Raw genomic sequence first — 15,959 nt, 5'->3', positions numbered from 1 at the left:
TGCATACTTCTTTTTACCACACAGCCAAAGTTGACCCCTAAAAAAATACATTTTTAGAAACATTTGCAAAGTCACATAAAACAAGTTAAATTTAATACCCTAAAATTATATAAAATGTTAAGAGTTTTTCTTTCCAATGCTTCTTGAAGATCGAAATTGGTTGAAAAATTTCGGTGACTAAGTGGCGGTCATTTGTCCATATAAGCCCCTCAATAGGATAAACTGTTCCAATGAACGAATGAACACGCGAGAGGACTATACTCTCGCAAAATAGCACTTTCCTCACGTTTCTTATCGTGAGGACTATCCCCTCGTTCTTTAACTTTGGGTGTACTTTAAAAAACATCGAAAATTGTCCGGCAATATATTCTTCCGTGTAATGGAACTAAATCTGCCCTAAAAATTTAGCCAAAGTGTACAAATATCACCTATGGTTTCCTGTAGATAAAAATGTTTGAATTAAGTCAGTGAAAAATCAACTATTTAACTGATTAAAATTTTTAAAAAAATCTACCTTCACTCCAAATCAGAGGATAATTCACGCAAGCCGGTCCTCCTCCTGCAATTCTGGTTGAAAAAGAAGAGAGCACAAAAATCTGCTCGCGTGCAGCAGCCTTGACAGTGTATGTTGACCCCCATCAAAAAATGGCTTGCACTCTAAACCAAACACAAAAAAAGTTCAAGCAACAACAGTAGAAAAAAAGGTGGGGGCACACGCTCGCAACCATCCAAGACAGCCACGGATGATGATTTGGACAAATGATCATTCCCCCCCTTTCCCTCCTCCTATCTACTTTTGAAGTGCATTTTCGATATGAATTTGAGGGGGGTTGGAAAGAATAATAAAAATTTGAAATAATGAGACAGAGATAGAGTGGTTCAAGCCAAAATAAAAAAAATCACGTAGAAATAAGAAAACTAAAAGGAAGAAAAAGCTCCCAAACGCAACAAGACGATTAATCTCCGCAAATGATGCATTTGAGAGCGAATGAGAGAGAAAAGCTCCGTGCGGAAATTACGCTGCATTAAAGTGGTAAACTGCTATACAAAAAAAAAGATCGTCATCCCCCTCTTTTTTTGTTGTGTTTTGACGTTTGCTTGGGTCTATGGTTGGCGAATCAGTCAGTCAGTCAATACGGGGCACGAGCTGCTCTGCAGACTGACAGTCATTTGCGAGGGTGGCAAATCTCCATAACATTCGCCCAAACTGCATTATAATGGGGGGGTAGTTAGTGTGGGGTGTGTGTGAGGCAAAAATGTGATGCATTGGTTGAGTGATTTGAAGAGGTCTTTAAAAATGCAATTGCAGATAAAATTAAACGACGTATTTTCGCAAAAAAAATATTTTTTAAGAGATAGATAACATGCTTATATGCATTCGTCAACTTGTCAAATAACATTTATTTTGATAAGCTAACATGGTCATAGGTCATGGAAAAGCACGCTCAACGTTTCATCAAAATAATAAAATACAAAAATAAAATATTGAATAAATTTGCACATTTTTGAATTTGTTTTGCCAAAAAAATATGTAATTTTGATATAAATTGCAATTTACCAAAATTTTAAAAACTTTAAAGCCAACGATTCTTCAAAAATCCCAAAACTTGTTGCTATGCGCCATTCAGTCGTGTGCCTGCCTCTCGTGTGAAGTGAGGGGGATGGGGTCTTCACGGTTCAACGAATATCCCATCAATCAATGCAATAATGGTTGCTGGTGGTGCATCGTTCCGATTCAATTTTTATTTGCGAATTTTCAATCGCTGCACCTGGGAAGAACGTGGCCGTCACACGAGCTGAAATGAAGAAAAATCGCCAAAATGATGGAAGAAGTTGGGAAGAAGATTATTTAGGGTAAAGGGACTTATATTTTCCCAATTCAGTTTTAAAGTTTAACTGAGTATTTGAAAAATGTTTAAAGCTGTGGTTTTCTTTATTAACCTGAAATTTTGAATTTGTTAATTTCACCTTCAAAATGATTAAATTAAGAAAAAGGTTCAATCACTCTAAACTCACAAAATTAATGAGCTGCAGGAGCGTGAACCAATGCGAATCGAACAGTTTAAAGAATTTAACTGTAAGAACTTTTAAACTTCAATTTTTCATGCATCCACCGTCGGATTAGTTACTAATTTGTAGTGTCTTCTTATATTTCTTCTCAATCGACGTCGTTGCAAACAAAAATGGCATGAAATTAATTGGCCACTTCTCAATTTGTGTGTGTGTGCTTTCAGGTGTCCATGATGGCAGGCGATGGAACGCCCGCACGGATCAAACAGGAACTAATCGAGACCTCCTGCTGCAGCCCGTCGCCGTCCTCCCAGAACAACCTCCTGTACGGTGGATCACAGGGCAACACAAAGGTATATGAACAAGTCGAATTTTTTAAGTTTTAGTATAAGTTCTGGATTGAGCTTATTTACATTACACGCTTACACACTCTCACAAACTCAATCTCATTTTAACCTACCCAATCGTGTCCTCAATCCCCGCTCCCCGTGGAGTGCAAGTTATCTGCATAGATTGGCACGACCATTACCGTTCCTTTACACAACCGGACTTGGACTGACTTGATCCTAGCTATCCCACCTCGTTCCGCAACAAAAATGATGTGATTTGATTTTTTAATGTTCTTAGATGATTCGTGGACAGTTCAAATTTTCATTAGATTTTTATTGAATTTCAACTAGAAAAAAATATAATTTTTGCCTTTCTTACAAAGGAAAGGTTTAAGGTTTGCTTTTGGAAAACGCTTTTCTCAGAAATCTTAAAAAATTCGTGCACGGCGAGAAATCGTCCCAGGAAAAAATCCTATTACTAAATTGAAGGTTTAGATGCGCTCTTTCGATTGAATTTTGGCTCGAACCCCGGAACTCAAAGTCTGATTTTTGAGAGCCCTTTTTTATGAAATACTTGAGCGATGTCTGTATCCCCTCTTAAAAATTTGTGTCTTCCATCACTGGAAAACCGCTCGTGAAACCCACAATTTTTATATTTCAGATTTGTAGCCGTGGGGTCGGAGACGAACATTTTATTTTTCGATTCACAATTTTCGACCAGTAAATGTGGTCAAAGCCATTTTTAGAGGTTTTTTTTTGGACTATTTGAGGTTTTGCAGCGCGACTGTGTTTCAAATGTAGGTGGCGCCAAAATGAGGTTACTTGCCTAAAATTCAAAGTAGTTATGTCACAGACATAACCGGAATGGCGTAGACTACGTAAAGTTTTGATATGTGGACACAGAGTTTTCCATTTCTTAATTTTGATGAATTAGCTAGATACTTGAAATACATTAACGGAATAAGATCGTGAATGCGAGATGGACCCCCCGACACCTAGTAAATTCAATCGGACCGTGTACGTACCGGTTGTTGAAACGGAATTTATATACGATTCGAATTGAATTCCGATAGAGTTGACTTTTACTAGATAGAGATGGCAAATCTAATGCGAACAATACCGCAGCTACCATGTAAACATACTTTGAATGTGTTGATAAGTTGACTAGACAACATCGAATGGAGGAAGAAAAGAGAAGAACGAAAAACGTTTTTTTCGCGAACCGAATGGATGTTTGGTAGCAGAATGAGGGGGAGGGAGAGGGGTTGGGGGCGAGAGCAGCCTCAGAAAGCTGTGCAGTCCGTCGCCCCCGAAAACCAAAATTTGTTCCTGAAATTTAAACTGTAATTATTCATTGCGCTGCCTCACGCTGCCTGGGTGGGACGAGGGACGGGGAGGGAGGCAACTCCGAAGAGTTGGGAAGTTTAACAACTAGAATTTGGAAGTTTCACAACCACGGCTTGACCCACGAGAGGCAACTTTTCGGCGAGAAGGCAGCAGGCGCGCGCCTCATCTTGTTGCTGCCTCGTCCCGGGTGGGACGATCCAAACGGTCCGGCCATCGAGAGGCAACTGGCTGACGGTGACGACGAGAAGGCGATGCGCACTTCTTTTGCAGTTCTGGTCCCTCTCTCTCGTGCTGCAGCTGCTCTGGTCTCTCTCGTGCTGCTGCTCCCCTCTGGTCTCTCTCCTGCTGCTGCTGCTCTGGGCTGAGCTTTCCTGCTGCTGCTGCCGGTCCGACGTCTGAGACGTGAATGATAGAATGGGCTCTGGCGCGCGTTCTTATATATGATTTCGGCCCGCTACTTCCCCTCCTTTTTCGCGACCGACACTCGGTCGCGTTGCTCGGGTGATTTTCCCCTCAAAATAGGTACTTGACATTCCCGTCCGTGAGTGGGAAGCGCTCATTTTGCTTGCAAAATCTCTGCATTTTGAAAACATTTTAAAACATTGAATTGTTTCAATAGTAAAACTATTTTGCCAACAATGAAAGTTTTATAGCAAATTGCTGAATAATTTTCGAATCGAATGGAACATAAATCGTGTCGATTCGATTAGAGGGAAGGAAGATATAAGCGTTTGACGGATGACGCAGTATTCCAGGGCCTTCGGCCCGGGTTTTTTGGAATGGCACCCCAGTACCTTCGACAAAGACGTAGTCTACGTCAAAATCGTATGGCTTTCTGCCGGATTGAAGAACAAAATCGCTTATTTCTCATGATTCCCTGCATCAATCTTAATGAAACTGGTTGCAAAAGACGAGAAAAAATTTTTGCTTCAAAATAATGAACATCAATTTTTGGGCGAGCAAAAATTTGTCAACTTTTTCTTTAAAAAACATGTTTTGGAACACGAAAAAATGAGTTTCCCCGTATATATCAATGAAATAAGCAGTAATATAGTTGATAACAGATGTGTAAATGTATATCCAACAATTTTCATTGATTTTTGACAGACTTTCTTGCCAAATAGTCCAAATTACTATCTTTTTATAAATTTACAGTTTTCTCATAGAAAAATCAAACAAATATTGGAAAGTTGTACACCAAATTGTTGGAAATAATTTTTCTCATCCGAATCCGGCATAAGTTTTATAAAAATGTTGATTATGAAGGAAAAACACATTTTTTCAAAAAATCATAGGTTTACGCTATTTGTTCATAGGTGGCGACATGTGTCTTTTAGCTTTGCTGCAAATTCTCTATAACACTATCAAATTAAAAGAATTCAGTTTCAAACAAAAAGCCATTCGAAAACATGCGCTATAAACTGCTTGGGCCCAAAATTTGAAGCTTTTCCAAAATGTATTTCCAGAGATATAGCCATATTAGTGTTTTACGTCTTATTTTTACCCTATTTTTTCCTATTAAATTTTTGGTTTTATACAGAATCATATACTGAACATCAAATTCGAAGTCCCGGCTCGTTCTCGCTCGAAAGCTCGACAAGTCGTCAAGTCGAAGCATAAACGCCAGCACATTTAAATTTTTTAAGTGTTCTTTCTGGCTTCTCATAATAGATCGACAAAGTGCAAAATCGATACATATTTTTTAAGTTAATCATAGACTAACATAAAGACTGAGTACCCTTTTTTTCTTATAATGTCAATCCAATATGTTTTTCTTAATTAAATATTATTATCTTGCGACCCAGAATGTACCCCTGAAATTTAAAAAAATTACATTGGAGGTTTAGCCTAAAAAGATTCGAAGCTTTAGGTCAAATTCTCACTGGGTGGTATCATTATGTTTCTGAAAAATCAATTGCACCAATATATTTGTCGGAGTTTCATCATTTTGTAAGAAAGGCTCTATATCACCTCTGGTGATATTAAATCGGGTTTTTTAAATTGACCTTAATAGCTGTCAGTGGTTTCAATTCGCGTATTCGGATTCGCTGATTCGAAGGCATTGCCATTCGATTTAAGGAATCCACTCTGTATAAGGAATAATTTTTTTTAATAGAAATCTTTGAATCATTGATACATTTATATGTCTTTAAGAACTTTTTCATAATCAAGGAAACTGTATTTACTGGCGCAAAAGTATAAAAAAAAATTATAGTGGTTTTCCTACTTATGCCCTATGAAATGATGAAAAACATCTGTATACAGCATTTCCGTTTGAAAAGAGCCTAAACCGATCGGGCTCAACATTTTGTTGGGGTTCCCTGGCCAATATAATTAGCCAATAAATAAAAATCTTCGTCGATTTTTACAAAAAACCACCTTTTTCAAAAAAACATATCTCCATGCCATTTCAATCGATTTTAGCTGTTTTGGACGCAAACGAATGGTGATAAGTTGGTCTTTCTAAGAAAAATAGGCTAAAGGCTTAAAAATCTAGCAAAACATTTGAAAAGGTCGAATGAAGGTTTAAAATACCGTTTTGACGGTGTCTGGACCAAAGAGCTTATATCTGAAAATATATTTTTATCGGATTTCTTGGATAATTTTACGTAACATACTCAAAAATGGGAGGTATACCGTAAACCGGGGTGACTTTGATAGGATTTCAATTTGTTTTTAGAATATTTTCCAACAGGTAAGGTTTTTCTTAAGATTATTATTTTTAAAACATGTACTGGGGTAGGCCACACAAAGTCCATGCACTATTTCGGAAAAAAAAGTTTTTTCAATAGTGTTTAGAAATATAGTTACGTTAAAAATTCTTAGTTTGAATTCCGGGGTGATTTTGATAGTTATAGTTTTTCTTGTTAAAATCATATTTAAGATGTTCAAACTTCATTTGTACATTAAATGTACCATCACTAAAGTAGCTGATATAGTATTTAAGAAAAAAATCAATTTTTATATTTAGTTAACTAAGTGTATAAGCTTTTAAGCTAAATACATATAAATTTTAGGTAAAATTGTTAAAAAGTCGGAATTTTGCCTGAAATTTGTTAAAACTAGTTTTGTTTATAAAATTATCGATTTATATTGCATTTTATACTGAATTCGAAGCACGAATCACAAGTTTTCACATTTTACATGAAATTTGTTCAACTGAAATTGCCTATAAATTTAGAGAGTTTTTATAATTGTGTTTCAAAAACACATATTATTTATTTTTTACAAACTTTTTTAACCTTCTCCTAGTGGAAAATTGTCCAAAGAATCCGAAAATTCAATCCGTTTTTCGATTAAAAATCATGTTCTTTGAGAAAATCATGACACTTTGAGAAGTTTAAAATAATGACATTCATCAACATTTTCAACATTTGATTTGATTTTTTTTGAACATTTTCTTAACTATAGTTAACTAACTTTTTAAACTTGTCAAAATTTTATGAAAAGTTCTTCTCGTGGTACTTTGAACACTTCTCTACCACGTTCAGTATGTTTCTAAACCATTCCTTACGTATTTTAATTGTACTCTTCATTTTTCGGAAAAATCGCAAACCTATCAAAGTCACCCCGTTTTACGGTACATGTACAGGATTCCGAGATAAGATTTTTTGAAAATAAAAACTGGGATTTTCGGCGCGCCGCGCACTTTTTTCAATTATGACGAAAACTAGAAAAAATCAACTTTTTTCACTAAAACTGCGATAACTTGAAAATTTCAGCGATGACCTTTACATGTTTGGGTATCAAAAAATGCATCTTTTAATTACGAAAATTTTGGTACCCAAACATGTATGGGTCTAACATTCAGTATTACGTCCTTTTAAAATGTTAGTCTTGGTTTTTAAAATATTTTTTTTGAAAAGATCGGAAAATTTCACGAATGTTTCATATTTTAACATTGTAAATCGGATCAATAGTTGTTGATATATCGACGGTAGAAAATGGTGGGTTGTTTGGGTGAGACTTAGAAAACATCAATTTTCCTGTTTTTAAACCTTAGCATGGCAATATTTCAGCAACTATGGGTCGTATCAACAAAGTTCAAAAAAGCAAAATATTGAGATTTTTCTCAGCGATTCAAAAATATTTTTTTCAACGGTGGGCAAACATGTGCACTAATTTTAAAAAAAATGGAAAACTGCGACTATTTTCAAAAAAATCACCTAAAAATGGCTTTAACTTGAAAACGGTGCACTTTATCAAAATTTCACTAAAGTACTTTTTGATTGCAAATTTGATTTTACATCGAAAAATGAAGCTGAAAAATCCAGTATTGATTAAAAATTTCATAACTCGGTCAAAGATTTTTTGCACAACCTGGAAATTTCTGAAAAGTTGGCATTTGATGTCCCCTAAAACATATCAAAAAATAAAAATTAATAAAAATAGTGTTTTTTTGCAAATCAAGTTTAAGTGACAAAAAAATTAATAAAAAATCACCAAATTTTTTTTAACGTGGATATTTTTTTTAAAGTGTAGTCATTATCCATACCTACAACTTTGCCCAAGACACCAAATCGATCAAAAAATTCCTTCAAAAGATACAGATTTTTGAACTTTCATACATCATTTTTGTATGGACAGCTGCCAAATTTGTACACTGAAAGCCCGACCATGGTAATTTTAAGAACATTTGCTAAAAATGCTGCTTATTAAATTAACTGCGGCTTTTTGGTAAAAGTAAACGCAAATATGGTCAAATGTACCATGCTTCCACAAAATTGCATGGTAGCACTTACGAAATCATTATCATTCTCTCCATATTGGAGGGTTAAAATTACTATACCGCTCACGACATAGTAAAACTGACTGCGTTAATCAGTCAATCCAAGCACGGAATGTTTTTAGCAAAAATACGTCGGTGCGTGTTCTCAATTTTACCCTACAATATGGTAGCAACTACCATGGTTGGGTTTTAAGTGTATGGAAAAATTATTATAAACTAATGATGCAAAATGGCTGTTTTGGGCATACCGAAGGCCCCAAAAAAGTTTCAGTAGGATAAAAAAAATACAAAAAAAAAATCAAAAGTCCGAAATATGAGAGAACTGCTCCTTTCATTTGCGTCCTAGACAGCTAAAATCGGTTGAAATGGCATGAAATTATGATTTTTTGAAAAATGTTGTTGCGTTGCGAAAATTGATGAAATTACCCGTTTTTGGGACCACCCTAGCACGATAAGGTCACCCTAACGGCCAAACAAAAAAATACGGGTCAAATTATTTCGGCCAAGGAACCCCTAGAAAATTTTAAGGTGAAACGGGAAGCCAGCGCAACATTGACAGCACGACTCGAGTTTTTGGAAGCACCTTTAAGGAAAAAGCCGTAACTTAAACAAGTTTTGTCTATTGCAGACGCTAAACATAAAGCTAGCAAGCAATCTGTCGGGTTCGGACATTGATTTAGGTTGAATATAAGTAACTGTTGTCCAAGAACTCGCTTCCCGTTTTACCTTAAGACCTTGATGTCTTCAAACGTAACCTCTCAATCATTTCTCAACTTATTCCAGATGGAGTACAAATGCACCAGCGCAAACGACATCAGTGGTGGCGGTGGCGGCCACGGTGGCCTCACGGAACTGCACACCGGCCCGGCGACAAGCAACGGCACCATCAGTGGAGGCAGCGGAGGAGGACCACACTCGCCCGGATCGCCGGATCGACAGTTTTGCAGCTCGACCACGTCGGCGATTGGTGACTTTGGCAGCGACAGCACCAACCAGGACGCCATCAAGGAGGAGATTCCGCGCCGGCTGTGCCTGGTGTGTGGGGACGTGGCCAGCGGCTTTCACTACGGAGTGGCCAGCTGTGAGGCGTGCAAAGCATTTTTCAAACGGACCATTCAGGGTGGGTACTTTTGAGGTTGTTTTTCGAAAACAGTTGTCTTGAACATTTACTTTTGCAGGTAATATCGAGTACACCTGCCCGGCGAGCAACGACTGCGAGATCAACAAGCGGCGGCGGAAAGCCTGTCAGGCCTGTCGGTTCCGCAAGTGTCTGCTCATGGGCATGCTTAAGGAGGGCGTCCGGCTGGACCGGGTACGGGGCGGCCGCCAGAAGTATCGCCGCAATCCGTGCACGAATCCGTACCAGCTGCAGCTGACGCAGTCCAACTCGCAGTACACGGCCCAATCGCTGGAGGACATCAAAATACTGGAAGTATTATCGTCGTTTGAGCCGGATCCGCTGACGATCGGGCACGGGTTCGACCTGATGAACGGTGGCGGAAGTGACCACGACGGCGACAAGCAGACCAACTCCGACTCGTCGGCGACGTCCTCGTCCCGGGCGACGATGGCCATGGGTGCGGACGCGCAGGAAATGCTCAGCGTGCTCAGCGACATCTACGACAAGGAGCTGGTCGGCGTGATCGGCTGGGCCAAACAGATCCCGGGGTTCACCGACCTGCCCCTGAACGACCAGATGCGGCTGCTGCAGGTCAGTTGGGCCGAGCTGTTGACGCTGATGTTGGCCCACCGCTCGATACCCTTCTCCGGGCGGTTGTACTTTGCGACGGACTTTTGGCTCGACGAGCGGTCCGCGAAGGAGTGCGGCGCGCTGGATCTGTACAATCACGTGAGTTTCAAATTGAGTTCCTTGACAATTAAATTCTAAAGAAGAAATTCTAATTTCCAGTTGGCCCAGATCACGCAACGGCTGGAGAAGGTCTCCGCCACCAAGGAGGAGTACTACCTGCTGAAGGCGCTCTCCCTGTCCAACTGTGATATCCGGCTGGATAACTACGGCGCGCTCAAGAAGATCCGCGACAGCATCCTGTACGCGCTCAACGACTGCGTGCTGCTGATCAGGTGAGTGGGAAAAAGGGGATATGCAATACTGCAGGCATGACATAATGTATATTCATAAAGCGTCTTATGTTGACTGTCGAGTTCAATGATAGCTTCTAAAATGCGTTTTCAACTGAAGTCGAGTAATAAGTTTCTATGAAAGTGAGCAAGCAAATGACTTCAAAGGTCTGCAAAATAATTTTGTTAAATAGTGAGAATCGGCTAATTTGACGAAAACAGGACAAACTCTGAATCAGCCAAAGTAACACGAATTGGAATAATTACAACTTTAATTAGCCAATCTTCATGTAAAGACATTTATTGGGCCTGGCCAAAATAATTAGACCTTTTTTATGCCATTAGGTTGGCCAAAGGGTGCTCCGAAATTTTTATTTTTTTTTATTTTTTTGCGAGATAAACGAGATTTTACATTTGTCATAGCACTTCTCTGTGGAGAGCACCGAAATTGGCAAAAAAGATTATTTTGACATAAAAATTGATGGACAACATTTTGCAGGCCAAGGGTGAATGATACTGATGATACCTCTTCAGTTGACGCTTAGGCGAGGAACATCCTGGAAGGAGCGTCACTGACTACGTCCGTAGTCCTGTTAGATCATTCTTGATCAGGACAGTATAGCTCTGGTTCCTTGCAAGTGTCCTATTTTCTTACCTCCACGTTGGCTTGGTTTCGTCATCATGATGACAAAGTGTGACCTTGCTGGTGGCCTGTGGAAACGGATCGTAAAGCTTTGACCAGCGATGGTTAGAGTCGAGACGGCTAAAAGAAAGGGGCGCGCCAATGTGGGACAGGGAAGTAATTTGTGATTGTAGACGGTATTGTTTTGATTCGCAGTATGTTGAGTCAACTGCTGTGGATGTACCTGAACATCGCAGAACGGGGTTTCTCTTCTTTCTATTTTTATCTACCATCTATAGGGGCAGGGGGGGCAGAATGGACCAGGGGGGCAGAATGGGCCACCCTTGGTTTTGGGCTTTAGAATGGATTTAGACCAATTGTAAGGCAAGGGTCTTATAAAGGACGTCAAATAACATCACCATACCGATAACGACGTTTGAATTCATTGTATTTTTCGAATTATGAGCAAAAATGTAAGTTTGTTGACAAAACCACGCAAATGTTGTTTATTTCGTGGTTTTTAAATAAGCTTTCTGAAAAGTTGGATTGTTAGAAAAAGTCTGTTCAATGCTTTTAATGTTACTATATGTTACTACCCAGGTAAACACACAACAACGAAACCTTCAAATCATTTAGAGGCTTGGTGGTGGAAGTGTTAAATAAAAATCCACCTGGGGGCAGAATGGACCACCCTTTTCCTGCCTTATAAAAACAACCAAAAGTTAAGAAATTTGAGCTTAATTGATTATATCACCCCTGAAAGCTTCACAAATGCAACATTAATTGATTTTTTAGTTGTGTTGATGCTTATTTGTAAAAATAGTGTCTTATTACAACATATTAACACTATTTTCAAAAATTGTTGTTTTGGTAAGTGACTATTTTTATAAAAGTGATCAAACTTCATGGAAACTATGTTAGAAAGGTCCCTAAAGTCATTTCTTATCTCCCTTCAACGTTGTATTAGACGAAATGGCTTGTTTTCTAAGGTGGCCCATTCTGCCCCGCAGGGTGGCCCATTCTGCCCCGCACCCTGGAAAAGTAGTCGAAAAAACTTTTTTTTTTAAAGTGGCTTAAAAATCGTTAGTAAGCTTAAAATTTTCATCAACCAAGTATACAACATTGAAGGGAACATCCCAAAGCATAAGCCTACTACACTGGATTCATAAATTTGTATGTTTTTGTAAGGTTTTCGGTACATTTTACTTAGGCGGACCATTCTGCCCCCCCCTGCCCCTATACTGTTGCCTTCTGTTTGTTATCGTCAATTTATTTTCGAGTTTACTTTTTTTGATTCTCTTATTGCTCAACGCTTTTCCACTCTATTTTACCAATTGATGCTGCTGTAACAAACTGTCTGTTTTCCCTAAATTTGGCAGCGATGTCAATTTTGTTGCCTTTTCTTTTTATATATTTTTGAATAATTTTTCATCTGCCCTATAAATTCCCTTAATACAATCTAAGCTTGTTTGCTACCCCTATTTATAAACTTTTGTTTATTTCTGTAGATAATACTTAATAAATTGCTATCCAAGGGTCCTGATTTTCGGTTCAATGAACAGAAACCACTCACTCATCGCCTATCCATTCGTCGCCTGTTCCAACCCGCTAGCATTCATGAGCGAATGAGTCTCGCAAGCAGCCAGCGAGTGGCCCGAACTGTTCACTCAGCGAACAAATACATCGTGAAAATATTTGCCTACTCCGTCGCTCGACGACACTCACACACTACCATGCTCAGCGAAGAGCCACTCTCACAAAATGCCAGCGCGGCAGTCTTTTTGTCTTCACGCCCTCAGTTTGCCATCATTTGCCGAGTTAAAATGCGTAACCGGAAAAGAAGGTGTGCATGCCTGGCACGAACACTCAAAGCGTGTTCTAGCGTGTTGCTCGTACTGACTCAGAGCAAGGGTGAGATGTAGGTGTAAGGGCAGTGCGTGTTCGTCGGGAACCTGGTGCATAAGATCGGTCAAGGCCCGTTCTTACACTGAAAATTGCGAAGTTGCGATTCGCTTTTCGTCGCCAAATGTACATGGCGTCTTTTTCATGATGCTTTTTTTTTCGTCACGAGGTTCATGTAGTCTTTTATTTGACAAATTGACAGGGCTATATAAACAGGCACTGCGGATGCCAGAGATTTTGTGTATGTTACTTTATTTATAATCATTATTAAACTGACTTTACTGAAGTAACTTTTGCTCATTTTTTGTGGAGAGGTAGAAGAATATGCAATAAACCAAAAAGTGTCAAAATGTACATGATGCCTTTTGAATTGTTGCCGTCGAGTTTTCTTATCGTCTATTCTGCGTTTCTGCCTTTCGAACAACCACTTCTCCGAGAACGAGTTTTACTTCAGTCCACGCGTTTCATTTGCTGGTTTCTTCATTGCGGTTCTAACTCATTTTCAAATTTAATCTTGGGACTACTTTAATAAAGTGATTATTATTTGTTCCTCAGTCACCAGTCGAAATGTGCGGAAAACTCACAACAGCCCTTAATAAAATGGTTGATATGAACAAGATTATATTTTGAAACTGGTCGTGCGTGATAGTCATGACTGTGGAATAGGTGCACGAGCAAAGCTAACCGTCAACACAGTTGTGACAAACGCATACTTGGATCCAACCAAACTTTATGTGTTTGGTTGGGGTAGGGTGGGGTGACTGATGCTCAATTGTCCAAACAATGTTTATGACGATTTGTCAAGCAAACTAACTTTTCGTTCACCATCCCACTTTTTTTTTGCAGGCACAACCAGGCCGTGTCTCACCAGCAGCAGCTGCTGCTTCTGCTGCCATCGCTCCGCCAGGCCGACTACATCATCCGGAAGTTCTGGACGAACGTGCACATCGAGGGCAACGTCACCATGAACAAACTGTTTGTCGAGATGCTCGAGTCGGTTTCGCGATAAGTTTGTTGCTACCCAGTGTTTTTAGTCGTCACATTTTTTAAAGTTAGATTTTTTTTAAACATATTCGTGGTGATCTCGACCATTAATCTTTCACCAGTGGCGCTCACGCAGCAATTCGAAAAACTTTGTAATATAAATCATCGTTATGTTTCAGTTTTTCCCTTCTCTAAATTTAATACTAGGCACTAAGTGAAAATGTGTTTTAGCCTCATTCTACATTTGTTATGTAGTGGAATTATTTCAGTTCTAATCTTAATTTTGCTAGGAAAAAAAAAACATTTTATTTGTAGAAACCCAAATAAAGTCTCAACTATCTCAAATAAATTTTCTTATTTTCGATGGTTCTCTAAGAACTTGCAACGTTTTAAAAGCAGATTTCTTGTTGTCATTCTCTAGGGAAAGCATGGTTACCTTTCGTTTTGCAAGGTTCGGTTCAAGCCTCGGAAAACGAAATCATATTACTATGTAAGCGCTAACACAAAGTCAAATTACACTAAATATAAGTTTCACTAAGATAAGTTTCATCAAGAGTGTGTGCGAGAGAGTGAAAGCTGTGTGATTTGAGACTTCAAGTTTGAATGCAATCGTCGGCACATGATCGTTGGATCAAACCATTTAAAAATCAGGGACTCGATAGGTAGGAATGGTACAAGAATGCAGTTTTCGGGAAGTGTTGTTCAAGCTGTTTGTTCAAATTTTCATTCATTTCGCGCGCTCGCGGATGAGATCGAACGTCGTCCAGCGAAAATCATACATTTCATTTGTTAGATGTTAGATGCAACTACTTAAGGCGTTAGGCGGTTAGAACAAACAAATGCAATATCACAAAAATCGTGACTTTCGCTTTAATACGGTAGGAATCTCTAGGATACAGTCAGAATAAAAAAAAAAACAAAACTGAAACAAAGTTCGAATTCCAAACGTCGACTCGATAAAACTCACACACTGAAGTAAAAAACAGTACAACTCTTTTAAAATGCAAGAGGAGAAATATATATTTTTCACTGAAAAAAGCACGCTAAAATTTAACCAATCAGTTTGTTACTAACCTAAAATAAAGCACACACCCTCACAAAAAAAAACAAATTTCACTCACACACACAAACAAACCTTATCCATTAGGCGTTACAACTGTAATAGTCAACACGTGCGCGTTGTGTATTTACTAGAATTTAGAGTCAAACCCCAGAGAAACCAATAGGCGATAAGAAAAAGCGGGAAAAATACCAGTGAGGAATATTAAGTAAAACAAAAAAAAAAAATAGAGAACAGACTAATATAAAGTTAGTTTATTAAACTGAACGACAAACCTCATACCAGTAGTGTGGTATTGAAGGATATCTTATACAAATAGGACACGCAAAAAAAACTCTTCTGGGAGGATGGATGAATAAAACTGTTAATCCTTACGAGAGCAATGGTACGTTTAGGCTGATAAGCGGAGCGGATGGGACTATTATTATTATTAAATATACCACAGACAATTTATCATTTATGGTGAAAATATATAAATTCAGCCACATGAAAGTAGAGATGAAATTAAGCAGCACGGTGTTTGATATTTTCGAGGTGGTGGAGTATCACAAATTTCCCCTTTTTACAGCATATCAATCTCGAAAGGCTGATACGGAGCTCGGAAGGAACGCAAAACTCCATATAAAAAAGACCAAAAAACGTTCAAGAAAATGGTCACGGAAAGATTTTTCTAAACCGGTACGTAGCTGAAAAGGACCAGAAACGAAATGTGGCGTTTGACGTTTCATCGCGCAGTGCTTGTAAACAAAATGTTTTGATGAAAAAATCAAAAAAATTGGATTTGCTTTTTTTAAATGCTACTGAAAAATTCCAAACTTAGGGGAAATATACCCTTTCTAATCAAACACCTATCTTCGTCATATGAAGAGTTTGATACTCGATTAAAGCTCCAAAAAT

The 15,959-nt window shown here is 38.5% G+C and overlaps 1 protein-coding gene across 4 annotated transcripts in view; it reads left to right on the top strand.

The window, feature by feature from the left end:
• Window positions 1–15,441, top strand: part of LOC120431454 (steroid hormone receptor ERR2) — a 66,690-nt gene extending 51,249 nt beyond the window's left edge. For 3 of the 4 annotated variants that reach the window (XM_052706651.1, XM_052706652.1, XM_039596570.2), the window contains 5 exons: window positions 2,235–2,363; window positions 9,199–9,535; window positions 9,594–10,264; window positions 10,325–10,497; window positions 13,865–15,441. In XM_052706651.1, the coding sequence (XP_052562611.1) occupies window positions 2,241–2,363; window positions 9,199–9,535; window positions 9,594–10,264; window positions 10,325–10,497; window positions 13,865–14,027 (1,467 nt within the window). In that variant the 5' untranslated portion in view covers window positions 2,235–2,240 and the 3' untranslated portion in view covers window positions 14,028–15,441. The remainder of the gene's footprint in view (window positions 1–2,234; window positions 2,364–9,198; window positions 9,536–9,593; window positions 10,265–10,324; window positions 10,498–13,864) is intronic. The other variant, XM_052706653.1, reaches the window with a different exon arrangement.
• The last annotated feature ends 518 nt before the right edge of the window (window positions 15,442–15,959 follow it).

Source organism: Culex pipiens, chromosome 1, assembly GCF_016801865.2.
Source record: "Culex pipiens pallens isolate TS chromosome 1, TS_CPP_V2, whole genome shotgun sequence".
Lineage (NCBI taxonomy): Eukaryota > Metazoa > Arthropoda > Insecta > Diptera > Culicidae > Culex > Culex pipiens.
This window is presented reverse-complemented; position numbering and strand designations above follow the sequence as displayed.